The 20740-nt window shown below is 39.6% G+C and overlaps 1 protein-coding gene across 1 annotated transcript; it reads right to left on the bottom strand.

Moving 5' to 3' along the window:
- Nucleotides 1-15457: 15457 nt before the first annotated feature.
- Nucleotides 15458-15946, bottom strand: LOC130957135 (uncharacterized). The gene has a single exon (XM_057884020.1). The coding sequence runs from the start codon at nt 15944-15946 to the stop codon at nt 15458-15460; it is 489 nt and encodes a 162-aa protein (XP_057740003.1).
- Nucleotides 15947-20740: the final 4794 nt, after the last annotated feature.

Below are 20740 nucleotides of genomic sequence, written 5' to 3'. Positions count from 1 at the left end.
CTTGGCCAAAACCCTCTCATGCCTCCATCTCCTACTTCTCTTCTTCTTCTACCCTCTTCTTTCTTCTTTTGCTCGACGACGAGCAAACCTCTTAAGTTTGGTGTGGGAAAAAGCCTTGCTTTCTAATTTTCCATAACCATTAATGGCACCTAAGGCCGGAGAAACCTCAAGGAAGAGGAAAGGAAAGGCAATTGCTTCCACCTCCGAGTCATGGGGAGATGGAAAGATTCATCTCAAAAGCCCATCAAGACCACTTCTATGAAGTTGTGGCCAAAAAAAAGGTGATCCCCGAGGTCTCCTTCAAGCTCAAAAGGAGCGAATATCCAAGGATCTGACATGAGATTAGGAGAAGAGGATGGGAAGCTCTCACCAATCCCATTCAACAAGTTAGAATCTTAATGGTTCAAGAGTTATATGCTAACGCATGGATCACTAAGAACCATGATCAAAGTATGAATGATGAGCGGATATTTTGTACGCTTTTTGGGGGTAATTTCATGTAGATTTTAGCATGTTTTAATTAGTTTTTAGTTAATTATTATTAGTTTTTAGGCAAAAATCATATTTCTGGACTTTACTATGAGTGTGTGTATTTTTCTGTGATTTCAGGTATTTTCTGGCTGAAATTGAGGGAGTTGAGCAAAAATCTGACTTAGGCTGAAAAAGGACTGCTGATGCTGTTGGATCCTGACCTCCCTACACTCGAAATGGATTTCCTGGAGCTACAGGAGTCGAATTGGCGCGCTCTCAACGGCGTTGGAAAGTAGACATCCAGGGCTTTCCAGCAATATATAATAGTCCATACTTTGCGCAAGGATAGACGACGTAACTTGGCGTTGAACGCCAAGTACATGCTGCTGTCTGGAGTTAAACGCCAGAAAAACGTCATGATCCGGAGTTGAACGCCCAAAACACGTCAAAACCTGGAGTTTGACGCCAAGAAAGGCCTTTACACGTGGAAAGCTTTAGTCTCAGCCCCAGAACACACCAAGTGGGCCCCAGAAGTGGATTTCTGCACCAATTATCTTAGTTTATTCATTTTTCTGTAAACCTAGGTTACTAGTTTACTATTTAAACAACTTTTACAGACTTATCTTGTACCTCATGACATTTTCAGATCTGAATTACATACTTTGTGACGGCATGAGTCTCTAAACTCCATTGTTGGGGGTGAGGAGCTCTGCAGCGTCTCGATGATTTAATACAATTCCTTTGTTTTCCATTCAAACACGCTTGTTCTTATCTAAGATGTTTATTCGCGCTTAATTGTGAAGAAGGTGATGATCCGTGACACTCATCACCTTCCTCAACCCATGAACGTGTGCCTGACAACCACCTCCGTTCTACATCAGATTGAATGAATATCTCTTAGATTCCCCAACAGAATCTTCGTGGTATAAGCCGGATAGATGGCGGCATTCATGAGAATCCGGAAAGTCTAAACCTTGTCTGTGGTATTCTGAGTAGGATTCCGGGATTGAATGACTGTGACGTGCTTCAAACTTTAACCTGCTGGGCGTTAGTGACAGACGCAAAAGAGGGATTCTATTCCAGTAGGAGCGGGAACCAACCGGTGATTGGCCGTACTGTGACAGAGTGCGTGAGCATTAGCTTTCACTGCGAGGATGGGAAGTAGCCATTGACAACGGTGACACCCTACATAGAGCTTGCCATGGAAGGAACCTGCGTGTGAGAAGAGGATTCCAAGGAAGAGTTGAAGTTCAGAGGACAAAGCATCTCCAAAACTCCAACATATCTCTCATTACTGCCTAACAAGTAACGCTGTCCTCCTCTTTTAATTTTATAATCAAATCTAATAATTTCACTTTTAATCATAAACAAGTAACTCTATTGTTCAAGTAGCCCAAACAATTTTCTTTCACATCCTGACTAAGACAAATAAAATAAGTATTAATTGCTTCAAGCCAATAATCTCTGTGGATTCGACCCTTACTCACGTAAGGTATTACTTGGACGACCCAGTACACTTGCTGGTTAGTTGAACGGAGTTGTGTTCACTCGTGCCAATTTCTAAAATCCAATTACAAGGAAAAAGGATCACAATTTCGTCCACCAAGTTTTTGGCGCCGTTGCCGGGGATTATTGAGTTTGGACAATTGAAGGCTTATTTTATTTCTTAGATTAGGAATAATTTATTTTTATTTTTGTTCTTATTTTTTTTATAGAGTCAATAAATCAATATTGATAGGATAGTTTCTTTTCAAAAATTTCTTTTCAAAATTTATTAATTTTCTTTTAATTAATTGCTAATTTTCGTGAGTTTAGTGTCTTGTTCTAAGTTTGGTGTTAATTGCATATTTTATATTTTCTCTAAAATTTTCGTTTTTTTGCTCTTGGTTCTTCATTGATCTTCAAGTTGTTCTTGTTTATTTTTCTTGTTAGATCTTGAATTTTTCTTGTTTTGTGTCTTTTCTTGTTTCACTTTTGTTCTTTCTAAAGCATTAATTGGAATATTTAGAACAAGTGTTATATTTAATCCAATTGGGTTTACGCTTTGGAACCTTTTTTAAAAACAATTTTTCTCCATTTAATCTTGTGCCAAACTTTAAGTTTGGTGTTTTATTGTTAATTTTTCTTTAATTTTTCGAAAACTTGTGTTGATTTTCTAAAAATTGTAAGTTTGGTGTTCTTTCTTGTGTTCTTGGTGTTCTTGTAAATCTTCAAAGTGTTCTTGAGTTTTTCTTGTGTCTTGATCTTAAAATTTTTAAGTTTGGTGTTCCTTGGTGTTCTCCCTCCAAAAATTTTCGAAAAATAAGGAGCATTAGATCTAAAAATTTTAAGTCTTGTGTCTTTTGTGTGTTTTTCTCTTTCATCATAAAATTCAAATTTCAAAAAAAAAAAAAATTTTATTTTTCTAACTAATTTTGAACTAATTTTTTTCGAAAATCTTTCATAAAAATTCAATTTTCAATTTCAAAATATTTCTACTTTCTTTCATTTATTTTGTTTTTATTTTAATATATTTTTATATATTCCACTTTTATTTATTCCATAACTATAAATTCTCAACTTGTATTCAATATGGAAGCAAGTGGGAATGAACAGTCCAAGAGGACTCTGGGGTCATATGCTAACCCCACTACTGCTTCATATGGGAGTAGTATCTGTATACCCTCCATTGGAGTTAGTAGCTTTGAGCTGAATCCTCAGCTCATTATCATGGTGCAGCAAAACTGCCAGTATTCTGGTCTTCCACATGAAGAACCTACAGAGTTTCTGGCACAATTTCTGCAAATTGCTGATACAGTACATGATAAGGAAGTAGATCAGGATGTCTACAGACTATTACTGTTTCCATTTGCTGTAAAAGATCAAGCTAAGAGGTGGTTAAATAACCAGCCTAAGAACAGCATAAAAACATGGAAACAGCTGTCAGAAAAATTCCTGAATCACTATTTCCCTCCCAAACGGATGACACAGCTAAGGCTAAGCATCCAAGGCTTCAAACAAGGGGATAATGAATCTCTTTATGATGCTTGGGAGAGATACAGAGAGATGCTAAGAAAATGCCCCTCTGAAATGTTTTCAGAATGGGTGCAATTAGACATCTTCTACTATGGGCTTACAGAGAAAGCTCAGATTTCTCTAGACCACTCAGCTGGTGGATCTATACACATGAGAAAAACAATTGAAGAAGCTCAAGAGCTTATTGATACAGTTGCCAGAAATCAACATCTGTACCTAAGCAGTGAATCCTCTATGAAAGAAGAAGCTAAAACAGTAACTGCATAACTCAGTCCAGTGGATCAGGCTAATGAATTCAATCAGCAACTAGATTTTCTAACTCAGCAGCTAGCCGAATTCAAGGAAATATTACAGGAAACAAGAATGGCCAACAGGAACATGGAAGTACAATTAAAGCAGACAGAAAAGCAACTGTCAAAACAAATAACGGAAGAATGCCAAGCAGTTCAATTAAGAAGTGGGAAAACATTAAATACCTCACTTCAAAACAGCAGGAAACCACGAAATGAACAAGAGGATACTCAAAATCCCCCTGAGGACAGTCAGAGCCCAGAGAGGGATAAAGCTGGCGCTGAACGCCCAGATCATGCTCATTCCTGGCGTTCAACGCCAGAAACAAGCATGGATCTGGCGTTGAACGCCCAAAGGGAGCATGGTTCTGGCGTTCAAACGCCAGTAACAAACAAGGAAGTGGCGTTTGACGCCACTCCAGCTCCCACCACTGGCATTCAAATGCCAGTGGGGAATCAGTCACATACAAGTGCTGACCTTCCTAAAAAGGCTTCCCAACCCACTTCTGTAGGCAATAAACCTGCAGCAACCAAGGTTGAGGAATACAAAGCCAAAATGCCTTATCCGCAAAAACTCCGTCAAGCGGAACAGGATAAGCAATTTGCTCGCTTTGCAGACTATCTCAGGACTCTTGAAATAAAGATCCCGTTTGCAGAAGCACTTGAGCAAATACCATCTTATGCTAAGTTCATGAAAGAAATCTTAAGTCATAAGAAGGATTGGAGGGAAGCTGAAAAAGTCTACCTCACTGAAGAATGCAGTGCAGTCATTCTGAAAAGCTTACCTGAGAAGCTTAAAGATCCTGGGAGCTTTATGATACCATGCACATTAGAGGGTAATTGTACCAAGCAAGCTTTATGTGATCTTGGGGCAAGTATCAACCTAATACCTGCATCTACTATCAGAAAGCTTGGTTTAACTGAAGAAATTAAACCAACCAGGATATGTCTTCAACTTGCTGATGGCTCCATTAAGTACCCATTAGGCGTGATTGAAGACATGATTGTCAAGGTTGGGCCATTCGCCTTTCCTACTGACTTTGTGGTGCTGGAAATGGAGGAGCACAAGAGTGCAACTCTCATTCTAGGAAGACCTTTCCTAGCAACTGGCCGAACCCTCATTGATGTCCAAAAAGGGGAAGTGACCTTGAGAGTCAATGAGGAGGAGTTCAAGTTGAATGTTGTCAAAGCAATGCAACATCCAGACACCCAAGATGACTGCATGAGTGTTGATATTATTGATTCTCTGGTAAGAGAAGTCAATATGGCTGAGAGTTTGGAATCAGAGCTAGAGGACATCTTTAAAGATGTTCAGCCTGATTTGGAGGAGTCAGAGAAGATAATAGAACCTCTGAAAATCCCTCAAGAAGAGGAGAAACCTCCAAAACCCGAACTCAAACCATTACCACCATCCCTGAAATATGCATTTCTGGGAGAAGGTGATACCTTTCCTGTAATTATAAGCGCTACCTTAGAGCCACAGGAAAAGGAAGCACTAATTCAAGTGCTAAGGACACACAAGACAGCTCTTGGGTGGTCCATCAGTGATCTTAAGGGCATTAGCCCAGCCAGATGCATGCATAAGATCCTATTGAAAGGTGACGCCAAGCCTGTGGTCCAACCACAGAGGCGGCTGAACCCAGCCATGAAGGAAGTGGTGCAAAAGGAGGTCACTAAATTACTAGAGGCTGGGATTATTTATCCTATTTCTGACAGCCCCTGGGTGAGCCCTGTCCAAGTTGTCCCAAAGAAAGGAGGCATGACAGTGGTTCATAATGAAAAAATGAACTGGTTCCTACAAGAACAGTTACAGGGTGGCGTATGTGCATTGATTACAGAAGGCTCAATACAGCCACCAGAAAGGATCATTTTCCTTTACCATTCATAGACCAGATGCTAGAAAGACTAGCAGGTCATGAATACTACTGCTTCCTGGATGGATATTCAGGTTATAATCAAATCGCAGTAGATCCCCAGGATCAGGAGAAAACGGCATTCACATGCCCATCTGGAGTATTTGCATACAGAAGGATGCCATTTGGCCTGTGCAATGCACCTGCAACCTTTCAGAGGTGCATGCTCTCAATTTTCTCTGATATGGTGGAAAAATTCCTGGAAGTCTTCATGGATGACTTTTCAGTATTTGGAGACTCATTCAGCTCCTGCCTTAACCACTTAGCACTTGTTCTGAAAAGATGCCAAGAGACTAACCTGGTTTTAAACTGGGAAAAATGTCACTTTATGGTGACTGAAGGAATTGTCCTTGGGCACAAAATTTCGAACAAGGGGATAGAGGTAGATCAAGCTAAGGTAGAAGTAATTGAAAAATTACCACCACCTGCTAATGTTAAGGCAATCAGAAGCTTTCTGGGGCATGCAGGATTCTATAGGAGGTTTATAAAGGATTTTTCTAAAATCGCCAAACCTCTGAGCAACCTGCTAGCTGCTGACACGCCATTTATCTTTGATAAAGAGTGTCTGCAAGCATTTGAGACCCTGAAAGCTAAATTGGTCTCAGCACCAATCATTTCTGCACCAGACTGGACATTACCATTTGAATTAATGTGTGATGCTAGTGACCATGCCATTGGTGCAGTGTTGGGACAAAGGCATGACAAGCTTCTGCACGTCATTTACTATGCCAGCCGTGTTCTAAATGATGCACAAAAGAATTACACAACCACAGAAAAAGAGCTACCTGCAGTGGTTTACGCCATTGATAAATTCAGATCCTATTTAGTAGGATCAAAAGTGATCGTGTACACTGATCATGCTGCTCTTAAATATCTACTCACAAAGCAGGATTCAAAACCCAGACTCATCAGATGGGTGTTGCTTCTGCAAGAGTTTGATATAGAAATAAGAGACAGAAAAAGGACAGAAAATCAAGTAGCAGATCACCTGTCCCGAATAGAACCAGTAGAAGAGACATCCCTCCCTCTCACTGAGATCTCTGAAACCTTTCCGGATGAGCAACTGTTTGCCATCCAGGAAGTGCCATGGTTTGCAGACATTGCAAACTACAAGGCAGTGAGATTCATACCCAAAGAGTACAGTAGGATGCAATCAAAGAAATTAATCACAGATGCAAAGTACTATCTTTGGGATGAACCATATCTCTTTAAGAGATGTGCAGACGGAATAATCCGTAGATGTGTGCCTAAAGAGGAAGCACAGAAGATCCTTTGGCATTGCCATGGATCACAGTATGGAGGACATTTTGGAAGTGAACGAACTGCCACAAGAGTCCTCCAAAGTGGCTTCTACTGGCCTACTCTCTATAAAGATTCCCGAGCATTTGTGCTTAATTGTGACAGTTGCCAAAGATCAGGCAACCTACCTCACAGTTATGCCATGCCTCAACAAGGAATCTTGGAGATTGAGTTGTTTGATGTATGGGGTATTGACTTCATGGGACCTTTCCCACCATCATACTCAAACACTTATATTCTGGTGGCAGTGGATTACGTATCCAAATGGGTGGAGGCTATTGCAACACCCACCAATGACACTAAAACAGTGTTAAAATTCCTCCAGAAACACATCTTCAGCAGATTTGGTGTCCCTAGAGTGTTAATCAGTGATGGGGGCACTCATTTCTGTAATAAACAGCTTTACTCTGCTCTGGTACGTTATGGAGTCAACCACAGGGTGGCTACTCCATATCATCCACAAACTAATGGGCAAGCTGAGGTCTCAAATAGAGAACTCAAAGAATCCTGGAACGGACTGTAATTAACCGTAGAAAGGATTGGGCAAGAAGCTTGGATGATGCTCTGTGGGCATACAGAACAGCATTTAAGACCCCTATAGGGACCTCTCCATACCAGCTTGTGTATGGAAAGGCATGTCACTTGCCAGTGGAACTGGAACACAAGGCCTACTGGGCAACCAGATTCCTGAACCTTGATGCCAAGTTAGCTGGAGAAAGACGATTACTCCAGTTGAATGAGCTAGAGGAATTTAGACTCAATGCTTTCGAAAATGCAAAAATTTACAAAGAGAAAGCAAAAAGATGGCATGATAAGAAATTGTCATCCAGAGTCTTTGAGCCAGGACAGAAAGTTCTGTTATTTAATTCAAGGCTCAAATTATTCCCTGGGAAATTAAAATCCCGGTGGAGAGGTCCATATGTCATTACAAACGTATCACCATATGGATACATAGAGCTTCAGGATAGTGACTCTAATAAAAAATTCATTGTTAATGGACAAAGAGTCAAACATTATCTTGAAGGCAATTTTGAGCAAGAGTGCTCAAGACTGAGACTTAATTAAAAAACTCAGTAACAGTCCAGCTAATGACATTAAAGAAGCGCTTGCTAGGAGGCAACCCAGCCATTTCCTAAGTTATTTACTAATTAAATAAATTTTCTTTCTTTACAGGTTTAAGTTCAAGTATCTTCAAAGGTGAATTAACATATGGTTGAAGTCACAAGAGTTACAGGGAAATTTGGAAGCTCACTGGCGTGAAAAAGTCAGTAAGAAATACTTTGGGCGTTAAACGCCCAAAAGAAGCTCCCACTGGGCGTTTAACGCCAGTAAGGGTAGCCATCTGGGCGTTAAACGCCAGAAAGGAGCATCTTCTGGGCGTTAAACGCCAGAAAGATGCACCTTCTGGGCGTTTAACGCCAATCTGCTAGCATTCTGGGCGTTTAGAAAAACGCCCAGTAAAGAAGGACTTCCTGGCGTTCAACGCCAGAAAGAAGCATCACATGGGCGTTGAACGCCCAGGAGAAGCATCACATGGGCGTTAAACGCCCAAACCATGCACCATGTGGGCGTTTAACGCCAGGATGGTGGGAGGAGGTACATTTTCATTTTTTTTTACAATTTTTCAAATTTTTTTTTTTTTATGTTTCAATTCATGATTTCTTGCATGAACATATTTTAAATTATTTCTTTCAATTCTAAAAGTTTTTATCCTAATTTCTAAAATCCCTTTTTCAAAAATTATTACATATATCTTAATCCAGAAGGCCAAATGGCTTTCCAATTCAAGCCATCATCTTTTCAAATTTGTTTCCAACACATCAATAATCCCTTTTAAAAATCCTCTTCAAAATTAAATTTCAAATTTATCTTTTAAATTATGATTCATATCTTCTCCTTTTTAAAATTATATCTTTTTCTGATTATATCTTTTAAAATTATATCTTCTATCTTATCTCTTTCTTATTTTTCGAAAATTCCCCACCCCCCCTCCCTATATCTTGTGTTCGGCGCCCTCCTCATCATCACCACTCCACACTGCTCTCCTCCTATCCCTCTTCTTTCTTCTCTTTTTGCTTGAGGACAAGCAAAGCTCTAAGTTTGGTGTGGATATCCGTGATCATCAAATTCATGGCCCCAAGAGGAAAGCAACCCACCCAAAAGGGCAAGAAAGAAAGCACTCCAAAGCCACTTTGGAATCAAGGGAAGTTCTTATCTAAAGAACATTCAGATCATTATTATAAAATAATGAGTCACAGATCAGTGATCCCGGAAGTCAGATTTGATTTGAAAGAAGATGAATATCCGGAGATCCAAGAGCAAATCAGAAACAGGCATTGGGAAATTCTGGCCAATCCTGAAACAAAAGTGGGAAGAAACATGGTTCAAGAGTTCTATGCTAATCTATGGCAGACAGAAAGGCAAAGAATCGTTGGAGCTGCTATCTTTGATCATAAAACTGTAGTCAGAGGAAAGATCATTCATACCAATCCTGACAGGATCAGGGAGATATTCAAGATTCCTCAACTAAAAGACGACCCAGACTCCTTTAATAGGAGAATGATGAGGGTCAATAAAGGGTTGGACAAGATTCTGGAGGATATATGCATCCCTGGAGCCAAGTGGACTACCAGCACAACTGGCGACCCAGTTCAACTAAAAAGGGAGGATCTAAAACCAGTAGCCAGAGGCTGGCTGGATTTCGTAGGGCGTTCCATATTGCCCACCAGCAACCGTTCTGAAGTAACCATCAAAAGAGCTGTCATGATTCACTGCATCATGATGGGAAAAGAGGTAGAAGTCCATCAGCTGATCTCATGTGAGCTATACAAAGTAGCAAACAGGAACTCTAAAGACGCCAGATTGGCCTATCCAAGCTTAATTTCTATGCTCTGCAAAGATGCCGGAGTGAAGATGGGAATAACAGAGTACATCCCAGTTGAAAAGCCAATTACTGGAATATCAATGGTCAGGCAACAACAAGATGATCCACATAAGAGGAGAGCACAGGAAGCCCTCCCAGAGCTACCTCAATTCGAATTTTGGGAACATCTTGAAGCATCTATCTCTAACTTGCAAGAAGCTATGGATCAAATAAAGGAAGAACAGAATAATCAAAGTAGCATGCTTTGCAAACTGCTCAAAGAACAGGAGGAGCAAGGGCGTGATCTAAGGGAGCTGAAGCGCCAAAAATTAATCCTTGAACAACACCCCAGAGATTAGAGGAACACTTCCTTCCTCAAAACAAAAGGTTGCTGAGTTCCAATTTTCCTGCTTTAATTTAGTGATAGCGTTTTTTTTTATTTGAAATTCACCTTAGGAGATATTTAGTAGTAATTAGTATGTCTATTTTGATTTTATTTCCAATTAAGCTATAGTTTATTTTTCTCATCATCATCAGGCATGAATAAAGTAGTAGATTTTATTTTAGAATAAAGAAGTAATCTATATTTTTTGAGTTCTTAATAATAAAATTTATAATTAATTATATGTGGTGGCAATACTTTCTGTTCTCTGAATGAATGCTTGAACAGTGCATAAATTGTATTTTGAATTTGATGAATATTGGCTCCTGAAAGGATGAAGAACACGAAAAATATTATTGATGATCTGAAAAATCATGAAATTGATTCTTGAAGCAAGAAAAAGCAGTTCAAAAAAAAAAATATATATATATATATATATATATATATATAATTACAATCAAAAGGAATAAAAGCCAAGCAGCCCTTAAAACCAAAAGGCAAGGGTGAAAAGGATCCAAGGCTTTGAGCATCAATGGATAGGAGGGCCCAAGGAGATAAAATCCAGGCCTAAGTGGCTAAAATAAGCTGTCCCTAACCATGTGCTTGTGGCATGCAGGTCCAAGTTACAAGCTTGAGACTGAGTGGTTAAAGTCGTGATCCAAAGCAAAAGAGTGTGCTTAAGAGCTCTGGACACCACTGACTGGGGACTCTAGCAAAGCTGAGTCACAATCTGAAAAGGTTCACCCAGTTATGTGTCTGTGGCATTTATGTATCCGGTGGTAATACTGGAAGACAAAGTGCTTAGGGCCACGGCCAAGACTCATAAGTAGCTGTGTTCAAGAATCAACATACTATACTAGGAGAGTCAATAATACTATCTGAATTCTGAGTTCCTAAGGATGCCAATTATTCTGAAATTCTAAAGATACAGGGAGATGCCAAAACTGTTCAGAGACAAAAAGCTACAAGCCCCGCTCATCTAATAAGAATCTGAGCTTCATTTAAAACTCTAAAATATATATTACTTCTTAAATTCTGTTAGAACCTATTTTATTCATCTAGTTGCTTGAGGACAAGCAACAGTTTAAGTTTGGTGTTGTGATGAGCGGATATTTTGTACGCTTTTTGGGGGTAATTTCATGTAGATTTTAGCATGTTTTAATTAGTTTTTAGTTAATTATTATTAGTTTTTAGGCAAAAATCATATTTCTGGACTTTACTATGAGTGTGTGTATTTTTCTGTGATTTCAGGTATTTTCTGGCTGAAATTGAGGGAGTTGAGCAAAAATCTGACTTAGGCTGAAAAAGGACTGCTGATGCTGTTGGATCCTGACCTCCCTGCACTCGAAATGGATTTTCTGGAGCTACATGAGTCCAATTGGCGCGCTCTCAACGGCGTTGGAAAGTAGGCATCCAGGGCTTTCCAGCAATATATAATAGTCCATACTTTACGCAAGGATAGACGACGTAACTTGGCGTTGAACGCCAAGTACATGCTGCTGTCTGGAGTTAAACGCCAGAAAAACGTCATGATCCGGAGTTGAACGCCCAAAACACGTCAAAACCTGGAGTTTGACGCCAAGAAAGGCCTTTACACGTGGAAAGCTTTAGTCTCAGCCCCAGCACACACCAAGTGGGCCCCAGAAGTGGATTTCTGCACCAATTATCTTAGTTTATTCATTTTTCTGTAAACCTAGGTTACTAGTTTACTATTTAAACAACTTTTACAGACTTATCTTGTACCTCATGACATTTTCAGATCTGAATTACATACTTTGTGACGGCATGAGTCTCTAAACTCCATTGTTGGGGGTGAGGAGCTCTGCAGCGTCTCGATGATTTAATACAATTCCTTTGTTTTCCATTCAAACACGCTTGTTCTTATCTAAGATGTTTATTCGCGCTTAATTGTGAAGAAGGTGATGATCCGTGACACTCATCACCTTCCTCAACCCATGAACGTGTGCCTGACAACCACCTCCGTTCTACATCAGATTGAATGAATATCTCTTAGATTCCCCAACAGAATCTTCGTGGTATAAGCCAGATAGATGGCGGCATTCATGAGAATCCGGAAAGTCTAAACCTTGTCTGTGGTATTCCGAGTAGGATTCCGGGATTGAATGACTGTGACGTGCTTCAAACTTTAACCTGCTGGGCGTTAGTGACAGACGCAAAAGAGGGATTCTATTCCAGTTGGAGCGGGAACCAACCGGTGATTGGCCGTACTGTGACAGAGTGCGTGAGCATTAGCTTTCACTGCGAGGATGGGAAGTAGCCATTGACAACGGTGACACCCTACATAGAGCTTGCCATGGAAGGAACCTGCGTGTGAGAAGAGGATTCCAAGGAAGAGTTGAAGTTCAGAGGACAAAGCATCTCCAAAACTCCAACATATCTCTCATTACTGCCTAACAAGTAACGCTGTCCTCCTCTTTTAATTTTATAATCAAATCTAATAATTTCACTTTTAATCATAAACAAGTAACTCTATTGTTCAAGTAGCCCAAACAATTTTCTTTCACATCCTGACTAAGACAAATAAAATAAGTATTAATTGCTTCAAGCCAATAATCTCTGTGGATTCGACCCTTACTCACGTAAGGTATTACTTGGACGACCCAGTACACTTGCTGGTTAGTTGAACGGAGTTGTGTTCACTCGTGCCAATTTCTAAAATCCAATTACAAGGAAAAAGGATCACAATTTCGTCCACCAATGAACCTGGACCCGAAGAATTGGCTCACAATGGTCCGGGGGAAATACTTAGATTTCAGTCCAGAAAATGTGAGATTGGCGTTCAACTTGCCAATCATGAGAGAAGATTCTCATCCTTTCACTAGAAGAGTCAACTTTTATCAAAGGTTGGACCAAGTCCTCAAGGATATTTTTATGGAAGGAGCTCAATGGAAGAGAGATTCCAAAGGCAAATCGGTTCAACTAAGAAGGCCGGACCTTAAGCCTGTGGCTAGAGGATGGTTGGTGTTCATCCAACGCTCTATCATTCCTACTAGCAACCGATCCGAAGTAACTGTGGATTGGGCTGTCATGATCAATAGAATCATGATTGGAGAGGAAGTGAAAGTTCATGAGATCATACCTCTAGAACTATACAAGGTGGCTGACATGCCCTTCACTTTGGCAAGGTTACATAGGATTTGAGTTCCAATATGGAGCAACTAAGGGTGGAGCACCAAGATCACTCCATTATCCTCCATGAAATAAGAGAGGACCAAAGAGCCATGAAGGAAAAGCAACAAAGGCAAGGAAGAGACATTGAGGAGCTCAAGCACTACATAGGATCTTCAAGAAGAAGAACTAGCCGCCATCACTAAGGTGGACCCGTTCTTTAATTTTCTTGTTCTTATTTTTATGTTTTTCTTTCCTTATGCTTTATGTTTTGTCTACGTTTGTGTCTTTATTACGTGATCATTAGTGTCTAGTGTCTATGCCTTGAAGTTATGAATATCCCATAAATCCTACACCTTTCTTAAATGAAAAATGTTTCTAATTGTAAAAGAACAAGAAGTACATGAATTTCGAATTCTATCTTGAAATTAGTTTAATTATTTTGATGTGGTGGCAATATTCTTTGTTTTCTAAATGAATGCTTTAATAGTGCATATTTTTTAGAGTGAAGTTTATGAATGTTAAAATTGTTGTCTCTTGAAAGAATAATGAAAAAAGAGAAATGTTATTGATAATCTGAAAAATCATAAAATTGATTCCTGAAGCAAGAAAAAGAAGTGAAAAATACAAAGCTTGCGAAAAATAAAAAAGAAAGAAAAAATAGGCGAAAAAAAAGAAAGAAAAAGAAAAAGCAAGCAGAAAAAGCCAATAGCCCTTTAAACCAAAAGGCAAGGGTAAAAAAGATCCAAGACTTTGAGCATTAATGGATAGGAGGGCCCAAAGGAATAAAATCCAGGCTAAGCGGCTAAATCAAGCTGTCCCTAACCATGTGCTTGTGTGATGAAGGTCCAAGTGAAAAGCTTCAGACTGAGTGGTTAAAGTCGTGATCCAAAGCAAAAAGAGTGTGGTTAAGAACTCTGGACATCTCTAACTGGGAACTCTAGCAAAGCTGAGTCACAATCTGAAAAGGTTCACCCAGTTATGTGTCTGTGGCATTTATGTATCCAGTGGTAATACGGGAAAACAAGATGCTTAGGGTCATGGCCAAGACTCATAAGTAGCTGTGTTCAAAAATCAACATACTGAATTAGGAGAATCAATAACACTATCTTAATTCTGAGTTCCTATAGATGCCAATCATTCTGAATTTCAAAGGATAAAGTGAGATGTCAAAACTGTTCAGAAGCAAAAAGCTACAAACCTCGCTCATCTAATTAGAACTACGCTTCATTGATATTTTGGGATTTATTGTATATTCTCTTCTTTTTTATCCTATTTTGTTTTCAGTTGCTTGGGGACAAGCAATAATTTAAGTTTGATGTTGTGATGAGCGGATAATTTATACACTTTTTGGCATTGTTTTTAGGTAGTTTTTAGTATGTTTTAGTTACTTTTTAGTATATTTTTATTAGTTTTTATGCAAAAATCACATTTTTGGTCTTTACTATAAGTTTGTGTGTTTTTCTGTGATTTCAGGTATTTTCTAGCTGAAATTGAGGGACTTGAGCAAAAATCTGATTTAGAGGCTGAGAAAGGACTGCAGATGCTGTTGTATTCTGACCTCCCTGCACTCGAAATGGATAAGGACGCGGACGCGTGGGGCACGCGGTCGCGTGATGGGGTTTGTGCTTCCAGCGTAACTCCAGCCCCATTCCATCATAACATTCTACCAGACACTGATTTACGTTGATATCGCAGGGTCACGCGTGCGCTTGAGTGACGCGCTCGCGTGGAAGGCGGATTTTGCAAGTGACGCGGACGCGTCAGGGATGCGTGGGCATGTTTGTGCCTATGGCACGCCTCCAGCCAAGCTCCCGCGTGGGTTTTTGTTCAATTCCCTTTTTTCGCTCATGCACCTATGATGCGGACGCGTCAGCGACGCTTGCGCGTTGCGTGCTTTTCCCTTTTTTTATTTTATGCAGAATGTGAATGCAGATGTAGACTAAGTGCAAAGGTTATGATAAGAGTCATTAAGAAAAATAAAGTAGAAAATAAAAAAATAAAACTAAGGCTGAAACGGAACGATCATACCATGGTGGGTTGTTTCCCACCTAGCACTTTGTTTTTACGTCCTTAAGTTGGACGGTCTTTAGGCTCATTCTGCTTCTATTGGTGGGTCTTCCAGGAGGAAGACCTCTAACTCCTTGTGATACTTCATCTTCTCACCATGATAAAGCTTTAGGCGATGTCCATTGACCTTAATGAATTTGGAGCTAGAAGGATGACGCAGGTGAAAAACTCTGTATGGCTCTGCCTTTTCTACTTTGTAGGGGCCTTCCCATCTTGATCTCAGTTTGCCTGGCATAAGCCTCAGTCTAGAGTTGTAAAGAAGAACTAACTCCCCTGGTCTGAATTCTCTCCTTTTTATGTGCTTGACATGGATGGCCTTCATCTTTTCCTTGTATCGCCTGGAGTTGTCATATGCTTCTAGGCGAAGGTTCTCTAATTCTGCTAGTTGTAGCTTCCTTTCAGCATCAGCTTCCTTATAATTCATGTTGCATTCCTTTACAGCCCAAAAAGCCTTGTGTTCCACTTCTACTGGAAGGTGGCAAGCCTTACCGTACACTAAGCAGAAGGGGTTCATCCCAATGTGTGTCTTGTATGCTGTTCGATATGCCCAGAGCACATCTTGTAACCTGGCACTACAGTCCTTCCTATGAGGCTTTACTATCTTCTCCAGAATGTATTTAATCTCTCTGTTAGATACCTCTGCTTGTCGATTGGTCTGGGGATGATAAGCTGTTTCTACTTTGTGAACAATCCCATGCTTCTTCAGTAATCCTGTTAGTCTCTTGTTACAAAAGTGAGTGCCTTGATCGCTCACGATTGCTCGTGGTGATCCAAAGCGACAGATAATATGGTTTCTAACAAAGGAAACAACAGTGTTAGCATCATCAGTATGGGTAGGAATTGCTTCCACCCATTTAGAGATATAATCTACGGCTAACAGTATATAAAGGTAACCACTAGAGTTTGGAAATGGACCCATGAAGTCAATGCCCCAAACCTAAAAAATTTCACAGAAAAGCATAATCTGTTGAGGCATCTCATCCTTCTTGGATATATTACCAAACCTTTGGCATGGGGAACAAGATTTACAAAAATTAGCAGCATCTTTAAAAAGAGTAGGCCACCAGAATCTACAGTCTAAAATTTTTTTAGCTGTCCTTTGAGGGCCAAAATGTCCTCCACTCTCTGAAGAGTGGCAGGCCTCTAAAATGGACTGGAATTCTGATTGGGGTACACATTTTCTAATTACCTAGTCAGCCCCACACTTCCATAAATATGGATCATCCCATATATAATATTTGGACTCGCTTTTCAGCTTGTCTCTTTGATGCTTAGTAAAATCGGGAGGGAACGTATGGCTAACTAAATAATTAGCTACCGGTGCATACCAAGGAACTACTTCAGATACTGCATGCAAGCTATCAAATGGAAAAGCATCATTGATAGGAGTGGAGTCATCCTTAATGTGCTCAAGGCGACTCAAGTGGTTTGCCACTAAATTCTGGTTGCCACTCCTATCCTTAATTTCTAAGTCAAATTCTTGCAGCAACAGTATCCAACGTATCAACCTTGGTTTAGACTCTTTTTTAGCTAATAAATATTTTAGAGCTGCATGGTCCAAGTACACTACTACCTTAGTACCAAGAAAATAGGCTCGGAATTTATCCAGAGCAAAAACAATAGCAAGAAGCTCCTTTTCAGTAGTAGTGTAATTAGACTGAGCATCATCTAAGGTCATAGACGCATAAGCTATTATGAAAGGATCATTACCATCGAACTGAGCCAGTGCCGCTCCTACTGCATAGTTGGAGACATCACACATAATCTCAAAATGTTGGCTCCAGTCCGATCCTCTCACAATTGGAGCTTGAGTCAGGGCGATCTTCAGCTTATCAAATGCTTGCATGCAATCCTCACTGAACACAAACTCAATGTCTTTCTGCAGTAGTCTGGATAAAGGTAATGCTACCTTACTAAATTCCTTAATAAATCTCCTGTAGAAACCTAGAAATGACATCTACCTTTGCTGGGTCTACAGAAATACCAGTATGAAAGACAACATGTCCTAGAACAATAACTTGTTTCACCATAAAATGACATTTTTCAAAATTCAATACAAGATTTGAACTAACACACCTGTCTAATACCTTGTCTAAATTATCCAAACAAAGGCTAAAGGAATCACCATATATGCTAAAATCATCCGTAAAAACCTCCATACAGCTCTCAATGAGATCAGAAAAAAGACTCATCATGCAACTTTAGAAAGTGGCTGGTGCATTGCACAAGCCAAAAGGCATTCTCTTGTAAGCGTAAGTCCCAAATGGACATGTAAACGTAGTCTTTTCCTGATCCTCAGGAGCTATATGAATTTGAAAATAGCCTTTATAACCATCTAAAAAGCAGTAATGGGATTTACCTAACAGGCGATCAAGCATTTGATCAATAAATGGTAGGGGATAGTGATCCTTGCGAGTAGCTTGGTTGAGACGCCTGTAGTCAATGCACACTCTCCATGAATTCTGCACTCTAGTTGTCAAGAGCTCTCCATGCTCATTCTTTACTGTTGTGACTCCAGACTTCTTGGGCACCACTTGTACTGGACAGACCCATTCACTATCTGAGATGGGGTAAATAATATCTGCTTCAAGTAGCCTGGTCACTTCTTTCTTGGCAATTTCTAAGATGGTGGGATTCAATCTTCTCTGGGGTTGACGGACAGGCTTTGATCCTTCTTCTAAGAATATTCTGTGCTCACAAACTTGAGGGCTGATGCCTACTATATCCGCCAAGCTCCACCCAATTGCTTTCTTGTGTTGTCGCAGTGATGGGATATTTTTGGTTGAAAAATTAATTTCTCCCAAAATAACACCAATCTAACCGGCAAGTGCACCGGGTGTCATCAAGTAATAAAACTCACGGGTGTGAGGTCGATCCCACAGGGATTGAAGGATTGAGCAATTTTAGCTTAGTGGTTGAATTAGTCAAGCGAATCAAGATTTGGTTGATTGAGTTGCAGAATTTAAATTGCATTGAAAGTAAAGAGAACAAGAATTAAATTGCTGTATCTTAAAGAACAAGGAATTAAATGGCAGAAACTTAGATTGCAAGAAATGTAAATTGCAAGAATCTTAAATGGCAAGAATTGTAAATGACTTGAAATGTAAAGGGGATTGGGACTTGGATTTGCAAGATCTAAACAAAGAGAATGTAAATTGCATTAAACAGAAGAGTAAATGGGGAATGGGTTGAAACAGATTCTAAACAGAAAATTAAATGAGCAATTAAAGCAAGAAACAGAAAATTGAAATGGGAAATTGGATCTCAGGACCCAGAGACTAGAAAACCAAGTCTAGATCTCAATGCCTTCCTAGATCCAACAAGAACAATAGCAAGAGAATTTTAAATTGCAAGGAAATTAGATGAAGAAGCAAGTAAAAGAAACAGAAGCTTAATTGCAGTGAAAATCAACAAGATCCAAGGTGAGATTGAAACAGAATTCCTTCAATTCTCCAACCCAAGATCCAAGACAGAGTAATTGAAATTGAAAGCAATAAAACTAAGGAAATAAAGATCACTCAAGCTCCCCAAAACAGAAAAGGAAACTCTCTCAAACTCCAAAAGGGAAGCTCCCCGAATAAATTGAATCTAAGCCTATTTATACACTTTCTTCAATTGATCTTCAAGCCTTGAGTTGGGCCTTTGCTCTTGGTGGATTTGGGTTGAAAGAGGCCTTGGTTGATTGCTCTTGAAGTTTGGAGAGGAACCCAAGTGAACCAATTGAACCGGAATTGAGTTTTGCAAATTTGAATTCAAAGTTAGCCTCAAAGTTAGGGGGCTAACTTCAAAGCTAACTTTTTCTAGCAGCAAAACAAATTTGCTGCACTTCACGTTTGGGCCAACGTTAGGGGGCTAACTTTGACCCTAACGTTGGCCTTGCTTTGAGTTGGAGTGGCGCCAACGTTAGCCTCCAAGTTAGGGGGCTAACGTTGGCGCAAACGTGGCTAACCCTGGGAGCAATTTTGAGCTTCCAACGTTAGCCTCCAAGTTAGGGGGCTAACGTTGAGGCTAACTTCAACTCCAACTTCATTTATTCCTGGTTCAATTTCACTTGATTCATTGTCTCCTCTTAGCTTCTAGCCATTCCTTCTCACTTCCATCCTTTTCCAAGCTTTCTTCACCTATCATAAATCAACCAAACACATCAAAGCTATGCTTGAAATCATGAGATGATCATTCTATCCTAATATGCACCAATTATGGCATCAAACCTCATGAAATTGCATTAATTTATCTATGGTTGATTCAATCAAAGGAAGCATGAAAATCTACCTAAATTGGCTTGCTTAAGCCTCAAGAAAGTGCATAATTCAAGTGAAAACAAAAGAAAAAGACTAGTAAAACTAGGCTAAGATGACTTGTCATCACAACACCAAACTTAAAGCTTGCTTGTCCCCAAGCAAGAAATGACTTATTAAGAAGAAAGAATGAAATGAAAGAGAATGTTCATGCTAGCAGAATGTTATTGGTAGTTCATGGGATTTTGTGTGGATATGCAATACTCACTCCTTATTGATTCTTAGGCCTAGAAAGTCTCCTTCAAGCTTCAAGCAACCTACTGCTATGACCTCTCATTATTCCTTCATCCTTGGCTGTTACTTTGTTCAAAGCTTTATTTGAGTGTCATGTGTAGCAAGTCCATTTTCTTTTCTTTATACTTGACACATTATTCACTATGGACACTTGGCTCACCTTTCCCTTTAAACATTGATGCCCAGCACCTTTTTGGTTACTAAATGCCTTGTAGTTAGGTTGCTCTTGATAGTGGATTTTCAGCTGATGATCCCGGATTAGTTAATCCAAGTCACCGAGTGTTGAAGCACTCCAAAGAGCTTAGTAGTCCAAGCAGATCCTAATACACAGACACCACAGGCATATATTTTCAAGGTTCAAGCTATTGGTGTCCAGCTTTGTTTCCTTTTTTGTTTTCTTTGGTTCTGCCATCTTTTGGCTATTTCTTTTCTTTCTTTCTTTTTGTTCTTCTTTTGAACCAAGGATTTTCTTATTGAGATTCATAGACAGTAGATCACTCTATTCTTAGAAAAAGACATCCTAGCTCTTTATTCACTAACAGTGAGTTTTTATACAATCACACACATACCACCACTTACTATTATTCTATTTCTTTCTAACAGAGAACTATCTCATTTCACAATCAAACATTTCTTTTATCGAATTAAAGATGCAGGGGACAGAACATGCTCTTAGTTAAGTGAAAGTAAACACACAAGCACAAGCTTAAACTAGCTTACTTATTTTAAGGTAAACACACATAATGCAAAGACTATTAAAATGACAACTTAAGGGT

This window comes from Arachis stenosperma, chromosome 10, assembly GCF_014773155.1.
Source record: "Arachis stenosperma cultivar V10309 chromosome 10, arast.V10309.gnm1.PFL2, whole genome shotgun sequence".
In the NCBI taxonomy this organism is placed as follows: domain Eukaryota; kingdom Viridiplantae; phylum Streptophyta; class Magnoliopsida; order Fabales; family Fabaceae; genus Arachis; species Arachis stenosperma.
This window is presented reverse-complemented; position numbering and strand designations above follow the sequence as displayed.